This window comes from Nasonia vitripennis, chromosome 4, assembly GCF_009193385.2.
Source record: "Nasonia vitripennis strain AsymCx chromosome 4, Nvit_psr_1.1, whole genome shotgun sequence".
Classification (NCBI taxonomy): Eukaryota; Metazoa; Arthropoda; class Insecta; order Hymenoptera; family Pteromalidae; genus Nasonia; species Nasonia vitripennis.
Window position 1 is genome coordinate 22815931 of NC_045760.1, and position 21954 is coordinate 22837884.

The 21954-nt window shown below is 34.7% G+C and overlaps 2 protein-coding genes across 5 annotated transcripts in view; both read left to right on the top strand.

The window, feature by feature from the left end:
* The first annotated feature begins 221 nt into the window (after positions 1-221).
* LOC100120244 (ATPase family AAA domain-containing protein 2) lies at positions 222-10621 on the top strand. Of its 3 annotated transcripts, none has more exons than XM_031929799.2 (15): positions 222-1125; positions 1797-2010; positions 2087-2597; positions 2672-2888; positions 2961-3039; positions 3524-3773; positions 3856-4070; positions 4158-4450; positions 4536-5035; positions 5112-5298; positions 5386-5864; positions 5946-6131; positions 6481-6516; positions 6806-7733; positions 7893-10621. In XM_031929799.2, the coding sequence occupies exons 1-15, from the start codon at positions 1120-1122 to the stop codon at positions 7962-7964; spliced, it is 4173 nt and encodes a 1390-aa protein (XP_031785659.1). In that variant the 5' UTR covers positions 222-1119; the 3' UTR covers positions 7965-10621. The 3 variants fall into 3 exon arrangements, with proteins under 3 accessions (XP_031785659.1, XP_031785660.1, XP_031785661.1); XM_031929800.2 differs by having other exon boundaries at positions 3527-3773; XM_031929801.2 differs by lacking the exon at positions 6481-6516 and having other exon boundaries at positions 7893-10137.
* Positions 10622-13298: 2677 nt separating this feature from the next.
* Positions 13299-21954, top strand: part of LOC100120296 (ATPase family AAA domain-containing protein 2-like) — a 35718-nt gene continuing 27062 nt past the window's right edge. For both annotated transcript variants that reach the window (XM_031929802.2, XM_031929803.2), the window contains exons 1-4: positions 13299-13839; positions 14235-14383; positions 14520-14789; positions 16158-16349. In XM_031929802.2, coding sequence (XP_031785662.1) covers positions 13686-13839; positions 14235-14383; positions 14520-14789; positions 16158-16349 — 765 coding nt within the window. In that variant the 5' untranslated portion in view covers positions 13299-13685. The remainder of the gene's footprint in view (positions 13840-14234; positions 14384-14519; positions 14790-16157; positions 16350-21954) is intronic.

Below are 21954 nucleotides of genomic sequence, written 5' to 3' on the forward strand. Positions count from 1 at the left end.
TTTATTACGAAAACCTTTTTTATTTAAATTTCTATAATAGCATATTACGCATCTACGGAGGTAAAAACAAGTACTATCCTTGATGACAGTAAAATCAAAATAAATATATCAATATTAATGTAATTTAATAATAATGTATAAAGTTGTTAAAGCTCTTAAACTTTATAATAAACTTTTTTCATTGCGGCTGGGAATACAATAAATTTACAAATACTATTATGAGCTAAGGTATCCATATTTCTTTTTATTTAATAACATAACTATTCATAATTACATTTTTAAAACGGTTCATCGTCAATTTTATTAAAAGGAAATAAAATAATTCAATTATTCTTTCTTTTCCGCCTGTAGTCGAGTCCTTGTTCATAATTGGCGCGCGATGTGACAGTCATGACTGTCACGGGTCGCGTTCCGTCTATCGTCCACCACAAAACATGTGATCGACAAAGATCACACCGACAAGTCATGTCTTCCATAACCACAAAGTTATATTCCCCATATAAGCTAGAGGATACGTGCCGCACTCTATAGCGAGTATCTAGTATTCTAGTCATTATTCTAGTTACTTGGACTGCGCTCCGCTAGATCTCATCTTGCGCGATAATATAGGTGGAGGAGATCAAGTTTGAGGTTAGGTGAAGCTAGGTTATTCTTGCAATTGCGAGAGCTAGTGACTTTCGTGCGGATAGCCCCGATCCTTAGCCTATATGCCTGTGCGCGCTAAATTCATCAGCTATAGCATCGGCTGCAGAGAGGGAAAGCGTGTATCTGCAGCTGCTCGACTCAGCCTCGACTGTCGACTCGCGGACTCGGCTCCGTACCTTGTCAGCGGCCAGGGTCCCGAATGCCCGATCGATCGGAAAGTTGTTTGGTCTGCAGCCTGTATCGCGAGACTAAACGGCAAATAACGTGAAGCAGCAGCGGTCGTTTGGGAGAAGAGGAAAGGAGGGTCGCATCGGATATTCGAATCAGCATCAGGAGAGTCGAGAGGCAGCAAATAGTCAGCGCGAGTGTACGTGTGTCTGTGTGCAGTGTTGCGCGCTACCCAGGCGCGTATGACAGGAGGCAAGAGTGCCGTTCGCTTTCCTATCCCTCGAGCTCTGAGCTGCTGACGGACAGATGAAGGTACGATGGCTCTCACGCCTAAATCCGCGCCTGCGGATATATTTTCGGACGGGCCTCGCGCGCTGCCGAGGCAATCGATTGCAGCCTATATACCTATCGGCTATCTGCATGCATGTCCCTTAATTCAACAGACATCACGCACACGATGGCGCGCGCGCCTCCGTTCAAAAGACTCGCATAATACCTTACCTGTCCGCGACTTTTCTCTTTTTTATACAACCTGCTTTGATTCCGACTGCATGTTTTAGTCCTTATCGCCCTATGCTAGAACATCTTTAACGCTGGGCTCTAGACTGTACAGCTGTTTTCCAAGAGTTCCAACTCGGTGATTCCTTTTCTGTTGGATTTATGCTGGCCTTGCGAGGTCATTGGCACACCTAAGCATTGCAACATCTTGACATTTCTTGTATTCCCATTGTGTTTTCACTCAATAGTTATTGCTTCTTCTTGGAGTCTTTATTAAGTTTTCACTTGAAAACAACTTCTACAAGTATTCTGCACATTTCTTTTAAAACCAAACAATGAATGAATCTTGTAATATCGCTTTGAAAATGCACAGTTATTGTACACTCACATATTGAATCTATCGAATCATATTTCCATTGAAAAATAGAATTAAAAAATGAAAATATAGTAAATATAGAATTGTCCACTTTCGATGATGATTTTAGATCATGTCGGATGATGCTATGGATTCCATGGATGCAGAGGACACGGAGGAAGAAATTTTTGAAAATCCACGTAAAGCTCATTTGCAAGGTATACGAACCCTCCGCTCACACACAACTCCAAATCAAGACTTGGATAAAAATAATTCTAGAGTTCGCCGAAGCACAAGAAATAAGTCACAGACCTATGATAATCTCAATACCAGTTGGATTTTTGGTAACAGTTTATTTGATATCGTCAATATGTGTATTTAATGAAGAATGCGTGCGTTATAATACTCTCTTTTCATTAGGAACACAAACATTAAAAGGATATCCAATGTACAAACAACATGATTCATCTTCAGATAAGGAAATGGTGGATGAGGAACCTTCCAGAACACAAAGGCTCAGTAGACGAATGACAATACGATCGAGAGAAAATCACCCTCCAAATAAAGCACCCTCTAGACACTTGAGAGACCATAGCAATCATAATTCAAGTCGGGAACTTAGGGTGAGACCTCACCGTCTTCGAGAGCGCTCCGACCGAGATCGAGATAGATCGGAGAACGATCTCCGCGAAAGACCAGATAGAGAACGAGCGCTACGCGAACGACCGGACCGAGAACGAGAGCTTAGAAGTAGGCCTCAGCTAAGAGGCAGAGGTGATCGTGACCTAAGAGATAGAAACGATCGTGATATTGATTTAAGAGCTTTGAAAGAAAGACAAGATCGAGATAGGGCAGAGCGAGATTTAAAAGATAAAACGGAAACAAAAGATAAATCCGACTCTAAAACAACAAACAATGAAAAAGAATCAAGGTTAAAAGTCAGAAATTCAGTCTTTTTTATCATCTATGATGTGAATTAAAATTACATCATTTTCCATTTTGTAGGCCAAGAAAGTCTGATAGCCCTTCGAGATCAAGGGAAGGACCAGTAACCAGACTAAGTACCAGCTGTGTGGAAAAAGATGAAAAGATAAAATCTGAATCAAATGATAACAATGGTAAAGATGAGAAAAACGACGAGGATGATGATGAGGATGAAGATAATTCTCAAGAAAGTGAAAAAGCTGAAAATAATGATAATTCAGAAAATGATGAAAATGAAGTATGTAAAATTTGTGAAAATATTTTTTCATTCATTGTTTAATAGCTCTTCAATACATGACTATATTTTTAGGGATATGAGGATATGTACACCAGAATCAAGAGAACTCGAAGAACTTCTCAAAGAGTATTACAAAAAAGGCAACTGACGGGTAAAATTAATTAAGCACAGATTATAATAACTTTAATTTATGATTATCTATAATTTAATCTCATATTGCAATTCATAACTACTAATTAAAAAATCTGTGGATTCGCTAATTTTCCCAACAATGAAATTCGAAGCTGCTATCATATGAGTAAACTTAAGTGCATTTGCTGTAGTTATACTTCTATATTGATTTTTAAAATAAATACCCAGGCAATGCTTTCAGATGCCTCTGGTGGTAAAACTTTGGACTAAAACTACAATATATTATGACATACTGTATTGTATGGATAATTATAGTCATAATATACATATGTATACCTTTAGACCAACTTTTGATTAAAACAAATTGTTCAGTTTTATTTAATTTAGAAACATAATTTATAATATGCATATATATTTGTATTACAAAATGATCGCAGTTATTTCACAAAAAAATTTTAAAAATATATGTAATTTTTTAACTAATTCATTTTAACTATTTACAGTAGAAGATAGTGATATGAGCGAATCATCATACACACCTGGTCTACGCAAATATAGCTTACGTCAAAAAAAACCTACAGTTGATAGATTTCAAGCAAATGTCGAACCAGTAAGGAGATCAATCAGAGCTTTCAGGAGTGTTCTTAGTAATTCAATGCGAAGAAGAAAACATAGAAGTAAAAGTTCGAGTAGTACAGATTCAAGCGATTCAGAACCACAGTGTTATGATAAAAAAAAGAGTAAAAAATCTAGGTAAAGTGTTATCATATTGCTACAAAATAAAATCACTTAATTGAAACTCTCTATTAAACTTTACAATGCTTTGTAATTATAGACAATCAGCAATACCTCAAGGAGGTCCAACTGATAAAAAAGCGGATATTAGTCCTATATCAGTAGATACGGATATCACTTTCAATGATGTTGGTGGATTAGAATCACACATCCATTGTCTGAAAGAAATGGTAGTTTTTCCAATGATGTATCCGGATGTTTTTGAGCGTTTTCATATAACACCTCCAAAAGGTGTATTATTTCATGGACCTCCAGGTATATATGTTTTATTTCACTGTGGATAATATAATTTTTTTAAATAAAGTTTGAATAATGTAATTTATCATGTTCTCATTATCACAGGTACTGGTAAAACTTTATTAGCCAGGGCATTAGCTAATGAATGTAGTCAAGGTAGCAGAAAGGTATCATTTTTTATGCGTAAAGGAGCGGATTGTTTGACCAAATGGGTTGGCGAATCTGAGCGACAGTTGAGATTATTATTTGAACAAGCACAGCAAATGAAACCATCAATTATATTCTTTGACGAAATTGATGGGTTAGCACCTGTGCGCAGCACCAAGCAAGATCAGATCCATGCTAGTATTGTATCAACTCTTCTCGCCCTTATGGATGGTCTTAGTGATAGAGGAGAGGTAAACCTTTAAACAAATATTTCAAACGTTAAATGTGCAATATAAGTTAATTATAGTATTTCAAATCAACTCTTTTTGTCTATAGGTAATTGTTATTGGAGCAACGAATAGAATAGATGCTATTGATCCAGCATTAAGACGGCCTGGTCGGTTTGATCGGGAATTATTTTTCCCCTTACCTGCTGTGAAAGAGAGATTAGATATTTTGAAGATTCACGTTAAAAAATGGAGTAATCCTCCCACTGAGGATTTAATGCAATCATTAGCTGAAAAAGCCACTGGTTATTGTGGTTCTGATTTGAAAGCGCTTTGTACTGAAGCTGTAATTCAAGGTTTAAAACGAACATATCCTCAAATTTATTTAACTAGTAATCGTTTGCTTTTAAATCCTGCGCGTGTTGAGGTGAAGAAAGCTGATTTTGTACGGGCAAGTTCACTTTTAGTTCCATCATCACACCGTGTAACGCCATGCATAGGTAGAAAATTAGCTCCATTTATAGAGCCACTTCTTGGATCTTCATTGCAAGAACTTCTTGGTACAATAAGGAAAATATTTCCTCAGGGTATTAATCAAGAACTCGCCAAGTATGACGACTGTTTGATTAAGTTTTTAACTTTATTATTTTTATGCATATGATATAGAGTTTAAATCTGTTTTCAGGTTGAAAGTAACAAAAGGTATTCATAGACCACGACTTTTAATAACTGGTGGAAGTATGGCTCGAAATCAAGGGCCACAATTGGCGCAAGCTGCAATATATCAAATGGAGCACCTTCCAGTACACAGTTTAAATGTTAGTACTCTTTTTGCAGAGAGCGCACGATCTCCAGAAGAAACATGTGTACAGGTTAATAAATATTTGTTCATTAGAAATACATGTTTTGAGTAAATTTACAAAGTTCTATGCCACAATTAATGTATTTATTACCTTAAGGTATTCAACGAAGCAAGCAGAAATATACCGTCCATAATTTACATAGCAGCAATCGATCAGTGGTGGCCCTTAGTACCAGAAACGGTAAAGGCTGTTTTTCTTTGCCGCATTGCCTCATTGGATCCGTCTACACCTATATTAATTATTGCAACTAGTGGAGTCACGTATGAAGAGTTACCAGACCAATTGAAAAACTTGTTCAGTGCTCTTAGAGGAGAAATCCATTCGATTTGTAGTCCAACAGAAGAACAAAGAACAAAGTTTTTCAAACCAGTATTTACAGTACAAAGTTTGAAATCCCCTCAAATAAAGAAGAAAAATATTGAAGAATTAGAAGAATTGCCATTGGCACCAGATCCTGAACCAAAGAAATTAACACCAGAAGAACAAAAAATTTTGTATGAAAAAGAAGAAATATCGTTAAGGGAACTGAGAATATTTTTGAGAGAAATTTGTGCTAAACTCGCTAGAAACAGACAGTAAGTTTCAGGGTTGATTAATAGATATGTTGCCTGGATGTTATTAACAGGATAACTGATAATCTAATATTCTATTTGTAGATTTTTCATGTTTACAAAACCAGTAGACATTGAGGAAGTTCCAGACTATAATGAAATCATTGAACAACCTATGGATCTTGAAACAATGATGACGAAAATCGATATGCATTGTTATTTATGTGCTCGAGATTTTTTGGATGATATTGATCTTATTTGTCGAAATGCTTTAGAATATAATCCCGACAGGTAAATATGTTTTCACGTTTATGAAAACAATTCTTTGATTGGAATGTAAATAATTGTAAAAATTTATACTTTTATCGTTTTTTTTTTTAATATTTTTAATTACTGTTTGGTTTTCAATTTCGAAAGTACAATCACATAATTTATGAGTTTCAAAAATAACTTTTGTCATTTTTGCTTTTACTTTTTTGTCGGGTTTTCATAGAAAACGGTCAGATTTTATTGGAATACATGATTTTTTAATTATTCATTTTTTTTAATTTTATTCATTTTATAATACTTAAACACATTATATATGCAAATCACATCATAATACGTTCGTACTGACGTTCATGTTGTGTTTCCATGTCAGCTTGCGTGATAGGCCCTCCCTTGGATTAATGAAGAGGTAGTTCAGTCTTTCCTGTTTATCCGTTGTTGTTGTTGTCGTTGTCACAATTTTTGCTCAGTAGTTATGTAGTGGTTTTCAATTATATTGTGTACATTTGTTTACTGTTATATTATGTATTTTTATATCCCAAAGTACAAAAATTAGGAAACGTAAGCAATGAAAAATGTTTGAAATTTTCCCATAAAACTTTCATTGAAGACCACTTCTATTAGATTCAGCTGCTTATCAATATTATTGCACTTGTTTATGCAAGTATCAATGTATAAATAATTGTATAAATTTGCAGGGATCCTGCTGATAAATTGATAAGGCATCGTGCTTGCTCACTTCGCGACAATGCCTACGCGCTAATAAAAGCTGAGCTGGATTCAGACTTTGAAGATAAGTGTAGAACAATATCGAAAAATCGAAAGATTCAACGTAATGGTGTAAATAGGAAGAAAGAGAGTCAAAAGACTGAGCCTTTCAACGCCAGTGAAAAAAGTGACAGGAGAGAAGGTAGTGCAGGCAGTGCCATTATAGTAAATGGCAAAAAGTTCCCAAGCTCGAGGAAGCGTAGACTACATGCTTGGGCTCGAGGTTTTGTCAAGAAGGTCGCCAAAAAGAAAAAAATCTCCTTTGATGATAGTACAAATAACGAAAACTCTAGCAGTAAGCCGCAGGAAGCAACTACAACAGCAGCAGCTTCTGAAACATCAGCACAGGGTATTGATTTAGAGAAATTTCAGGAGTTTGAATCAGAAGCACACTGTGTTTTAAATGGGCACGTGCCCATATCCGATCATACAGATACTGATAATGATTCGCAAAATGAATCTACGAGAGATGCACAGTTGAATCATTTGGATGCAGCTGCAGATAAGAATGTACCAGAGAAAAAGAACATAATTAATAACGAAGTGGAAAGCATGGACGTGTCGCACGGAGAAGTTGAAAAATCTGTTGAAAATAACGTTTCAAACCCGTCTTCAAGGCGCGAAAGCCTGAATACCGAAGATCTTTCATTTGCTCTCGATAGCGATTCTAGTCTGATGAATAATCCTCAGGAGAGCGACAAAGTTATGATCGACAGAATCGAGCTTGACAAAGTTTTCGCTTACACTGTCAAAGCAACAGAAATGTTCCCCATTGAATTATTGTGCGATGTTTATGTACAATTAAGCAGAAGCGTTGGTCAATATGCTCGAACTTACGATAGAAAATCACTGCCAAAGGTAAATTAAGAGCATATAATCTTGACTTATATATGTGTGTACGTGCGTGTGCACGAGCGTGCGTGTGTGCGTGTGTGTGTAGTCACTAATAGTTTAATTTTTCTCTTTAATGCTTTATGCTTCAGATTATTATTAATAAGTAAATTATTTATTTTTCAGGACTTGTTAAAAGATGTGAAAATTTTTGAAAAATATAAAATTGGAGAAAACGAAAGTGTCATGCAAGATTAAGAAAACAGACGCTTATTTAATGACATCCTAATTTTAATGTTATTCTTAAAAAAAGTGTAACAAGTTTATTCTTACTTAATTATTAAGACAGTTTTTTAATTACTCTCGAAGTTTTCTGATTATTGTTACGGCTATAAAGTTTTCTGTGAAAATTGAAGGTCGTTACACAAGGCGCGTTAACTAAGCTAAATTTGTTATATTGATTACAGCGTGATACATATATTTAAGAAAAAGGTGAAGGGATTATTAATGCGGATCAATCGAACTGAACTTTTGCTGCGTTGTACGCAACAAATTATTATATTAGTTTTGATATGCATTTTTAATTGCTGAAATTCTCATGAAATCGATCCTATATTAGACTGTATTATTTCGTAATCGAAATCAAAAATAATTTTATATCGAAGAAAGACTCCCATAAGTTACCTTATTATAAAATTAAATCCAAGTTTTCAATTTGAGTGGAAATAAACAATCGCATCTAAAAATACTATGCCAAATAAAAGTAAAATTAACATATTTTATATAAAATTTTTCAAATAGTCATTCAATAATATTAGTACTGTTCGATACAGACAGATATGCAGGATATCACATCCAGATTGTGTTGCGTACTTAAATTGAAGCAGATAATTATGCTCCAGATTGTTGATAAAGTTCTCATTCAATAACTCAACATTGTTTATACGATTAAAATATCTAGCTATGTCAACTTTTTATTTGGTTAGAATATAGATAAATTATTAGATACATTTTTATGAATATCTATTTGTGTGATTCAACAACGTGTAAAAATTAACTTTTGTATTATATTCAAAATTCTTTAAATTTTCTAATCTTTTAGATAAAATATAGTGAATTCAATCTTTTTTTTGCAAAAGTTTATACATTATTTTACTTAAAATTTCTATTTTTATAGAATATCTTTATAGTAAGCACATTTTGCTCTTTAATGTGTTACATACCTGCTCTTTAGCTTTTTCTTGATTATTTAAATCGCATTTGAACTTAGCAATTGAATAATAACAAAACCACTTGGTAACTTAAAATAAAATTTTAACATTGAAAGTTTGTAAATAGCTTTTATACTTAAACCATCAGGTGATTATACACTACCTTGTTATAAACGTGTAACATTTTAACGGCAACGCTAAAATAGAGAAAAATTGACTATCAATCGTATCATTTGTCAATTTTAGCAATATAGATGCCTATTGTTTTAGTTTTCATTGAGTATAATCATAATTTTGAAGAATTTTCAAAAAAATGAAAAAGCACACTTGTCTGCCAAAAAGATAAAGATCCTCTTCATCTGCGCGTACGTAAGAACCCATTGTCAACTTTTTCTACTTAATTGTGGTTCACTTAGATAGCCAACTTGTATATTATGTAGTCGCTGTAAGAAGAGCAGATTTAAAATTGTAACTCGTGTAGCTAATTTGTTAACATATCATGTCTCAATTTACAAAAGTTGGCAATTATCTAGTAATAGGATTCTCAGAATTATGTATATTGATCAAAGTGTGATTTTTAATTAAATATATTTTCGATTGTCTATTATAGGAACATCACATAAGGTAAATTGGCAATGATATTATGTTCCGATACTATGCGTGTATGTATATTATTTCAAAATTCTTGGTTTTAATTGATTATCTTGTCTGAATCTAAATCAATTTATTGCTACTAATTTTAAAATAAAAACGAGAAAATTAGTCCTACGCGACATTTCACAGTTTATAAGGTAATTGATGGGAGCACGTGCGATAATGGAAATTCGTTTTAATCAATTAACGAAATTGTATAATTAATTTAAGAGCAATGTCGGGATATCTCGTTTAAAATATATAAAGATAAAGAAATTATGCGGAAGAAACGACTTCTTATACTCATAACTCAGATCATTGTCTTTGCTCACTAATTTCAAATTGAATATAAACAAAAGATTATTTTTCAACTACATTAAAAAACCTTATTTTTAAATTTCAGTATTATTTTCTTAACCCCTAAAATTATAATAGCTAGATCCGCGCGTTAAAAGCTGGTTCAAACTGGAAGAGTGTGTGGGCTTCCACCAGTTCATACAGCTAATTTGATAATATTTAAGAAAAGCTCAACCTCTCTTTATACTTTGTAACATCAATGTGATTCGATGCTAACTATTCAAAAAAAAGAGCGTTCAAATCTTGTACTGTATTTTCTTGGTATTTCAAAGAAGAGTATGCTCGACATAGAATGTTTACACTATAACGCCAATAATATGTGATTGAAATCACGTTCGATAAATAATTTGTTTATAAAACGATTTGTGATTCATTTTCTCAAAATATTTATAAGCGATAGTTTTTAAGTGCTCGTACAAATAAACGAATTAACTAATAGGTACAGAAATAATTGAATGGCTAGCCGTAAAAAAGAAACTGATCGAAACGAAAGAGAAAAACATACACTGCCTTATTTATTTTAACATGTACGTACATATCTTATTGTCATACACTGTCGCATAATAAATTCGAATTTCTTACGAACCGCTTGATTTAATTTATCCGCGTGATGAGACTAGTAGTAAAACTATTTTAGATGTACAAAATCAAGATTTTTGTTTCTCTTTTCTGTAAACTTACAAAATATGAAGGAAATAAAAAAATGTAGTTATAGATTGTTTGAATGGATTAAACAAAAATGTGATACTATCTCTCAAACTGCCCAAAACACTAGAAAAAATAATGATACTGTAAATTTGGTCTCTGCATACCATCTGGAAACTATTCTAAAGTAGCATACACATACTTAATGTTAATTTTAATATAAATTAGAAATCGTCAAAAAAAGCGAAAAGCTGAGAAAAAATTAAAAATTCTGGCTTTTCAGACCTTTTTTCCCATTTTCAACGATTTTTACCCTATTTTAAATTGCTTGCAACTTATGGTTTAAATTTTAAATTGAAGATCTCGGGCCCAGCTGTTCATTGATGCCGAAAAAAATAATGTTCTTTTTGCTAGGTAATAAATTACCCAGGGCGCAATAAAGGCTATTTTTTGTTAATTAGTAATTGGCCTGTAACTTTTTGTTGGCATATGGTTTGAAGGTGGTATCCTTTTTCTTTACATGTTTTGTGTGTCAGACCGCATGTTTAAAACTTAATCTGGTAAGTCTGCTCTCAAATGACTCGTATGCGTGTAAAAAACAAATTTGCAATTTCATACCAACGTTTGGAAATTGAAAAATATTTTACAATACTCGTGTCAGAAGTAATACTTTCATAGTTGAGCACCCTCCCTTCCTGTTTCGCAGGGGTGGTACAATGTAAAGACCTACAGGTAACATAATGACTAAATGTTTTACATTAAATGACTTACATTATTTTAAAATTTACTATTTACTATTATAAAGGACTTACTTGTTCTTAAATGTATAGAAATTAAAGGAATTTCGTACGATAACGAGCAGTCAATCGGCGAACGAATAGAATGATCACCACTTGTTTCTTTTTATTTTATAGTTTGGATTTAAATATCTTGAAATAAAGTCATTTAGCACTATTCGCATAAGTCCGCTGCGAGATCCGGAAATTCTTACGGGGCATATTCGGCAAGTTATTGTTTACATGGGTCTGCACTCTACGGAGATAAGCTTCGATTTTATACTTCTTGGGGCTGATCCGTGAGCCAGCACGATAGCTTTATTCGCTCTCTGTGGGTTGAGGTATTTTACGCGTATTCTACATAAATTGGTGGCCGCCCTCGGAACTAAACGGTTGCAAAACTGTGTTTGTAGCCAACGAATATAGACTTGGTGTAGCTTATATGGGACAATGACAAAAAATATTTCTTATGAAATCCCTAGGTGTTTAAACTGCATGTAAATTTTTGTGTACATCAAGGGCACTGATATTTATCTTTCAAAAAAGTTTGCGCCGGTTTAAGGGGCCACCACACCAGTTATATAGATATACTAACCATGTTAAATTGACGCGCTCCTTTGCTCCCATAGACATACGAGAGATTCTATCTCTCTTATGTCTATGTTTGCTCCCAACTTGTAGAAAAACGGCTGTACATAGGAGTCTCAAAAAATTACAGGACCTAGTTGACGATACCATCTTTGCGCGGAAATGAGTTGGGCAGCATTTATCAACAGAATCCCAGGGGAAAAGAATATTTAAAAAATATTTTCTAGATATGTCAAATATTTTGGGTAAAATCAGATCGATCATTTATTATTTATTTTGGCCGAGGTTAGTGGCTCGGAAGGAAAGCGTACCTTGAAGTAACTTTTTCTCCAGGATCCCGTTGACGCATGATGTCCAGCTCACTTCCGCGCAAAAATTGTACCGTTATATCTACGTCCTGTAATTTTTTAAAAGTCATTAAGGCTCTCGTTTTTTCAGAAGTTGGGAGCAAATGGTCGCGTAAATTAGTATTCGCTAGTATATCTATATAACTGGTGTGGTGGCCCCTTAAAGCAATACCAATTTCTCACCAAATTATTTTGTATATAACTCTCCATATAAGCCAATATTTTGCCGTCAAAAGTGGCGCTGATAGTAAATTGTGCACAGAGCGAAAATGCCTGATGACCCTTATCCACTCATCCTCGCTTGTGCTTGACACTCAGGCAGTCAGGCCCAACAGCTGGCCCTCATATTTTTACCACGTGTATACCTGGTGCTGAAAACTTTCTCTTTCGAACCATCTGTCATGATATAAACCCATAAAATCTCTTGCTCTATAGTATTCCTCAGGGAGGTATTCCTAAATTCTACTAGCCCAGCTCACTTGGTTTATGATAGGGCTTACAGTCCACTCTCATTATCCCTATAGGCTAATATAGCGATATACCTATATTGTTACAGTATTTCATCCGTCTCTCTCTCTCTCTCTCTCTCTCTCTCTCTCTCTCCCTCCCTCCCTCCCTCCCTCCCTCAATCACTCTCACTTACTTGCTCTAAGACGTATACCGTACACATAAATAACTTTGTTAACTAACTAACTGTACTTGTTAATTAATACTTCCGTGAAATTAATGAAAATAAACGTGGTTTCGACTCGGTTTTTGAAGTTTTAATTTAAAATTAAAGACGATGTAGCCACATTATTAACCAAATTATAATAGTAAATGATAATGGTAGATATTTAAATTATATACTTTATATTACTTTGAGAACAATATTTTTCTTAATTTAACATTGCCGAATTTTCAAAATTCAAATTGTGTGTGTGCGTAAATTTTTGTATCACTTTTTGATAACCGTATAGCAGAAAGATCTTGTTGGAAAAACGCATTGTACGCTAAAAATGCATCTTTCAAATACTTCCGTCTTAGCTTATTTTTTTTTACTTTCAAATGATAATCATATAATAGAACTCTATTTCGAATCCTACAAAATCTCGCGTGTTTTTTTTCTTGTACCGCCGCGCCAACACGACGAAAAGTCAAGGTTATGAAATTTCACCGTGAAAACATCTAACAGCCTTTTTCGTATAAATTCCAGTGCAACTTTCTGAACAAAGAAAAGAACCAAGCCATGCTCGTGATTTGAATAAAAATTCTGCTGGTGATATTGCTTATTCATCCAGGAATTATTGTCAATGGAACGATGACCAGCGTGTGGAAAAATCCATCCCCGCGGACTAAACTGTTTCTGGTTCTGTGGCAAGAGGTGTAAAGTGATATTGTTTCTATTTTCTTGCGCACCCGACGAAAAAAAAGCCGTAAAAAATGTCGGGAGTAAAGGATTTCTCCTGCGTCGGCGGTCTCGAAACGCACATACGAATTGTCAAGGAAATGGTTCTGTTCCCTCTTATGTACGGGGACATTTACGCGAAATTCAATCTTCGGCCACCAAGAGGACTCCTTTTTTACGGGCCGCCAGGTAATTTTGGTCTAACTGATAGCTTGATAAGCTTGAGTTTGAATGAACACTCCACTAGTGATGTAAGTATTCACGCTCGTCATCTAAAAAGATAACCTGCATCTTGGAGTAAAAGTAACCTGAAATATTCTCGAAACGTCGTGAGTGTTATTTTCTATCAACCTTTTCTTTAATTGCGCATTAAAATTGTGTATATAAGTCGTGTAGTTGACTATTTTCTTGGATTTTTGGTACAAAAATGAGCCACCACTTATCAACAGCAGGATTTATTATCGATGATGCTTAAAAAATGAATTCGGCCGTTACAATTGAGCTTGAATTTCGCATAGAGCAAAAAAAACACATGTTCTCACGAAGACCATATTTTTTCCTTCAATTTTTTGTACCATTTACAGGCACTGGAAAAACGTTGGTGGCAAGCGCGTTGGCAGTAGAGTGCAGCAATTCAGACAGAAAGGTCTCTTTCATCTCGCGCAAGGGGTCGGACTGCCTGAGCAAATGGGTTGGCGAGAGCGAGAAGAAGCTACAGAAAATTTTCCAAATGGTTGGCACCTCTTCCCCTTTGCTCCCGCTTAAGTATATGCATCCCGCGCGCTAATTAGTCTTTTTCGCCCTCGTCGCTTCTCGGAGCTTTCGAGTCGACGACTATGCTCGTTTAACGTCTGTCTGTAATATACTAGGCGCAGCAAAGCCGGCCCTGCATCATCTTCTTCGACGAGGTCGACGGATTGGCACCCGTAAGATCGAGTCGTCAGGATTTCGTGCACGCCAGTGTCGTCTCGACTCTGCTGGCTCTGATGGACGGCCTGGACAACAATTCCGAGATCATCGTCATCGGAGCCACGAATAGACCCGACGCGATTGATCCCGCGCTGCGGAGACCCGGCAGATTTGACCGAGAACTTTACTTCCCCCTTCCCTGCTACGCCGCCAGAAAGGATATACTTTCGGTAGATTGCTCCTGTCCCGCCGACCCAGACCCATTCCCGCGTCGCCTTCCATTACGAGCCCCGCTGGCCTCCGCTCCCTTCCATTTGCTTTCGTCATTTTACGCGCCAGCTATTCCTTAAAAGAAAAAAAACGAAAAACGATAAAGAAAGAAAAATAACTTGTTGTTCACAACAATCTCAGGAGTCTGGCAACTTTTGCCGAGCAACATATGAATTTCATTTTTACAGTTAAATAATTGCATAAACTTTATAACCATATTATCAGAATCCATATTAGTCAAAAAACGTACTTCGTATTATAATATTTCAGTCGATTTAACTCAATCCAATATACAAGAAGTAACATAATAGTTTTTAAATAACGGAGAAACCGCGCGCGCACTCTGTCGACAATTGATCATGGTATATGATTATGAGGGCTGAGATAAATTATGCTAAAATTAATTTTTGAGATAGTAATTTAATAAGTATCTCCAGGTCGGAATAAAGTGAAAAAATATGGTTCGGATTTATGAGACAAGGCAATCAGTTATTATAGCTATAATGAGATATAAGGAACAGTAATAAAAGTCATAGCGGATTAAAAACTTCATCTCAATGAAAAAAACTCGCACTTTTATATCGACATACACAATATGGAATTTATATAATTCTAACTTAACTATAATTCATGAAATTAAATCCTGACCTCTCCTTGCTTCCAACTTCTAAAAGGTCTGCTACATATTAGGCTGCTATAATGCCGGTCGACAATACACATTATTATGATGTAGATATTTTACGGTATCCAGCTTGCTCACGCGCGTTGACATCACCACGAACTTATATTATATTTATTCAATGCATGCTAAATTTTACTACAAAAAATATAATAAAGTGTAATGGATATTGTAACTATAATATCACCAAGTAAGTTGCTGGTTACAGACACTTTGAAATGTTTTTCTGTTGCGATTTTAATAACAGAAGAAAAAATCTGTTCGAAATTCACGATGGCTGATTCAATGTAGCCCGCACTGGCAGCGACACACTCTGGGTTGACTTTTAACGCCTTTTGTCGCTGCGAATCTTTATTTTGGTCAGAATCGGTTAGTCCGTAGATACTGGAGGGTTTTTGGGGTCGCTATGTTTAGGCCAAATTTTGGCCAAAAGCCGGGTGATGCAAAACTTTGCCTCGTGCATAGCAACAATATATTATGTATAATAATAATGCAATGTTACGATTCCTTACACTTTGTTACACATTTTTCGTACATGATTAAATATTTACTAGAATATGGTTTTAAGGTAATACTATGATTTACCCAAAATGTTACGAGATTTTAAGTAGATTTATGAAATGGCCATTATTTTACTTTATTACTTTAGATACACGTGAAAAGTTGGAAACAAAAACCCCCACAGAAGTTCCTTGCATATTTGGCATCAAAAACTGTCGGCTTCTGCGGTAGCGATCTTCAAGCCCTTTGTACTGAAGCTGTTATGTGCTGTGTTCGAAGGAATTATCCCCAAATATACACAACTAAATCCAAGTATCATATCAACGAAAGGTCTTTAAAGGTACTATCAAAATTTAACATTTTATTTGTAACTGTATTTGTAACTTATTTCTAAGAGACTCAAATCGCAAGTAGTATATTTACATTTAAAACTCGTTCTCTGCATAAGAATTGATGCGAGTAAAGCAGATTCCTACGACGGAAAATGTAAACTTATTTTTAACACACGCCAGCACAAAGTGCATACTTGATCGCCACCAAGTCGGGAAAAAAGAGCAACGTTTAATTCTTACCCCCACTCTACTGTACGCGCACAACCTGTTCTCGCCTGAGCATTCATCAGGCTTGGACAAACAGCGTGTCGGTTGGGAAATACATGGGTTGTGTGTATGTCGACAACTCATGCGCAGCCGATGCACAGCCTAATTTATCTTTGTTATTATAGTATGATCTAACATAGAATGCATTCCATTATAATATAAATAAAATTTACAGTTCCTGATACAGATAGAAAATATTTCTCCGAAACCTGGTTCTTTTCTTGGGAGCAATTTTCAGTCAACATTATACTGGTGAAAAAAAACCATTGCATGAACACTTGCACTAGACAAATAATTCAACTTTTTAAAATCGCAAGGTTAGAGGTCATACTCTCAACTGTATAGTTGAATAAGGAATTGGTTGTTGTTGTTGTTACTACTTACTAGTCCTAATCGATTTCAGCATTTATATCTTAGAGCAATCCTTCATCTTTAATCTTTCTAATTATATAAATTGATTTATCACCCTATTTATTTAATATTGCTAATTGTTTTCATTTTAATTCAAGCCCACTTTTAACAATATTTTAAAGTATCGCTTTTCAGTTACTTCTTAGAAATGTCAAACGCTTTAGCATCACTCCGTTACACTAAGACTAGCGCAGTTCAAATTTTCCATCACGAGTGCGGCACATCTTATTTGACTCACCCAAATCCCGTGTTAATTCCTGGATTGTGCTAGTCTTCGTGGTATATTCGAACTACCATGCTACCTTTCTTGTGGATAATTTTTAGTCGTGCTAGTTTTTGTTGAAAAATTTGACCTGTGCCAGACTGCGCCATTAGGAGCGATGATATATTTGTACCGTCGAAATCAGAAACAAAACCATATCCTTAATAAGGGTAATTTTAATGCAGTTTTATGAATCTTTGCGGCATTATTTTTATTACATTTTGCTGATTCTGTAGTTTCGTTCTTTTTAACCGAGAAAATATCGATGATGACGTGTGAATGCATTAGTTTGAATGTATACCATTTTATTACAACCGAAGAATAATCTATAAAAGTTTAACTTTCCAACGATGATCTTATGCTTTCTTATATGTACACTGCGCGTGAATTGATCTACGGTATTGTTACCAAATCTAACCGTCACAAAAAATCACAAGGCCATAGTCAACAAAGGAGGAGTTTTCATGTAGCTGTCATAGCGACAGTCATAGCGACAGTAATAATACCGTGGATCAATTCACGCGCAGTGTACATACGCTGGAATTTTTTTATTCCTTCACTGCCTTATTGAAGTATAAGCTGAGCGTGCATATCTAAAGAATGTTAACGGTTGCAATATAGTAATGCAGTAGTGAGTAAGGAAAAGATGAGATTCGAATTACGTTTCATTTTCATTAATATCTTTTGCGATATCAAAACTAATTATCATATTCGGAATAATCATGTAATCGAGTCGAATATATCTGTATAGCAAAAATAGTATATTGTGTGCCAAAAAGGCGTGTTACACCCAGTGTGGATTTTGCAGGACGAGTCGAGGCGAGCTAGCACGAGCTGAAGACCAGTACTGCAACCACGCGAGGTCAAAAAGCTGTACTGTAGAAATATACACTTCAAAATTTTGAATCTGATAGTTTTAACATGCCCAATGCACTAACATTATACAATTTTATTGTATTCGAAATAATTTATGGTATCATATGAATTTCGTCAGTTTTATATTATATATTATTTATGATTTTTCATGATAGTTGATCGTACTTCGATAGCGTATGTTTTTGTGACCGACGGGCAAAATGACATAAGTCCACTTTTCGTGTTTTTGAGAAAAAGCGGTTTCAATAATGTTCTGACTTATACGTAAGATCAGAGCAAACGAGATAGAAGACTTTTTGCGAGACAATCGGCTCATCAGTCATACAACATACTTGAATAAGCTTTCAAAACAATTCCAAAATTGTATTCCCAGCCTGCAAGCCCATAACTAAAGCAATACTAAAGGACATAAGTACATTGTTGTTGTTTATTATTATTATTTTTTTTACTCTTGTTTTTCTGAAACATATAACCTTTGGAATGTCTGGAAACGGGTTAAAAGGAAATATTTTGTTTTAAATCAGCAAAACCAAGTCTCGGAGAAGCCACCATCACATTAGAAAACTCATTTTAAAATGGACTTGTGTCGTTATGCCAGGAACAAACTCGAAAAATCAGACTTATAGACTTATTTCTTGAGTATACCGTAGCTTTAGGGCAACCTTTCAGCAATTTTTAGATGAAAAGGGACTTTTTGAAGATATGAAATCCACAGTTATCTCGTTTTTCGCGAAAAGTAGACTTATGTCGTTTTGCCTGTCAATCACCGGTTTGATTCGAATTGACTGCGCGAAAAACATCTCGTGAATGCAACCATATTTACAAAAAACTGCATTTGAATTTACAGGATATAAATTGTTGGGAGTTATGGGCGTGTTCTTTTACGGGCTATTCCACGGACATTCAACACTTTTCAGGGAAATTCACTATTGGCGCAACGTCGATTACGAAAAACGGTCGTTCGTTGATTTATTGGTAAAGCACACACACCAACTATCATATTCACACAGGATTTTAACTTCTTACGTATTATTTTGGTAATGATAGCTCGAAAAAACGAAAAAATTTGTTTAATAAGCGTGCTTTTGTCAGCACATTAAGTTGGACTGACAGTTTGGTTGGTTTATTTTTATCAGGGTACTCTACTTATTTATTTTTCTATATATGTATGTAAAAAATATGCCATAGTTCAAATTCGTCCAGAGCAAGTGTCATTTTTTAACTGACCAATTGGGCAACAAATAAAACTCTCTTGAGATCAAGCGATCGAAACTTTTAGGTAGGAAAATATATTATAAGACATAGTTTAATACCTGTATGTATAGGCCCACATTAAAAAAAATAGGCCCTACCGTTTTAGCTAAATCCGTGATGTAATGGTTGTGGATTTGAGAACCTTTTTTGATAGCATCAAATTGATGAATTAGCTGATGCGATGCTGAATGGACTTGACCGACCTCGATCAAATAGAAGTACAAGATTTTGCGCAAAATATATGTAAATTGGCTATTTTAAATAATATAAATATAAAAATCCATAGAAAGTATTCGCAAAAATGTTTGACTGCGTTATATTATAGCCTAGCAGTTTTTTTCAAGGTCTGTATACAAAGATATACAAATTTCGTATACGTATTTTGAGCAGAATATGAAAATCGTTGGCAGTAGATCATAAGAAAGCCTAAGAAAAGCCCAATACAATAAGTAAAAAATGTAAATAGATAATGATGTTTTCTAGATATTAAATAAATGGGATCTTTGATTTGGACGTATTATAGCTTAACAAAGCCAGATTGATCCGTCTTATATCTTTGAACATCCTATATATTATTAAGGTCTCTCTCTGCTCTGAAAGCATTATTGTACATGGATTTTATTATATACAGTTAGCTAAAAGAAGCTGAGTCCGTTGCCTGATTCTGCATTTCATTAAAAAGTCGTAAAATGGGTATCTTTTTTAACTGTTATTTTCTAGAAAATATGTGTTGTATAAATAAATGCTTTTCGAATATATTTAGATATAGCTAGATATAGCTGAGATATAGATTTATCTGCTATATCTCAAAAAATAAATAACTTTTCGTCCAATTTTAATACAAGAAGAACACGCGAAGCGCGTTTAAAATTACAAGTATAGAAACAAATATTTAAATAACAAACGTATATGCTGTATTTTGAAAAAATGTATTTATAATAAAATAATATAAATGGTGCGCATAAAAAGATGTATACATGCCGAATAAACCAAAAAGGTATCCAAATTATGAAACTCTGAATAGCATAAAAACTTTCGTTCTAATTAGTTATTCACGATTATTGCAATTAGATTTCTGTCGCTACGAGTAAAAATAAAATTATTCATATAGCTACTACAAACGGTAGTATATATATTTTTTTATATATTTATGATATTACCAGTGTCTTCTCCTTTGACATTTCCAAATGCCTAATGTACCGCACTGACATCTGCAATAGGGTAATTATATATAGTATCTAAAATAGACTATATAAACCGAAAAAATATCAGGCAACAATTACATGCACAGATGACAGGACAGATTTTTTATCGAGTTTATAACGGGCACTCGTAAATTTTTCTGCTTTTTAACACATCGATAATTGTAATTTTTATAAATATTTAGAGTGGAAAATCTTTTAAAACAAATATTTTAAATGGCAAAATAAATCTATGCATCGATTTCAATATTTTACTGCGCAGCACTTGAACAAACAAAAGATAATTTCGGGTCATCCGACCACACAGATAACTACTGATGCTGCGACCTCGCTAAAAGCGCTTATCTTACATTACTACAATTGAAAACTATCATATGCATAAACCAATTTTTAGGTTTGATAAAAAAAAAAACAAAATTATTGCTTGGAAATACTATAAGCTATAAGATTTTAAAACTAATTTTTTTAGAACACATGCACGATTTCCGCGTTTTTTGTATCCATTGACCGTAAAGTATCAGTTTTTTTACCTGCGGACAAAACAATTTGGTAGTGGGCAAAAAAAAGTCGGTAGTGGGAATAGTATATTGTGCAACTAGGGGGAGAAAAGGACGGTTTCTAACGAGGGTGAGATTTGAGCACGAGTTGAAGTAGAGGGCGCCGAAAGCGCCCGAGACGGAGACGAGTGCTCAAATTTCACCCGAGACGGAGACAAGTGCTCAAATTTCAACCGAGGTAGAAATTGCCCTCCCCCTCTTGTTGCACACTGTACTTATTTGACAAGTGCCTGTAAAGACCCGTTTTCATGCATATAGAGTGAATGGTAAGTTGCGCATATTGAGTCGTAAACCACTCTCTTTCAAAAAATTTCAATATTTTTCAAAAATTTGATTATTTTTGAGTGTTTTTGAGTGTTTATGAGTAGCGGGAGGGAATAGCCATTCTCTCCCGCACGCTCGAAATGAGCAGCTTGCCATTCACTTTAGAGGCATGGAAACGGGTCTTTTTCATGCACGTGTTAAGAAAAAAAATTGTTGTCTGCTGCTGACTTATTGCACGCGTTCATATTTTGAAATTTTCTGCTTTAATGATTTAGTACCAAAAATTATAGTGCAAAGTAAAAATAGAATATACTCATATCTTGCAGAGGTATACACAGTTACCTGTTCGCGAGCTTGGGTTACAAAAAAAAAACTAAATTAAATTACGCTTAACAGTATAAAAGATAACGACAATTATTTGTTTAAAAGAAACAATATATATGTGTAGATTTACCGCAGTTACAATAGTATGTTATCCTGATTTTATATCTGATATACCTTTGGATTGTTTGGCAGCACA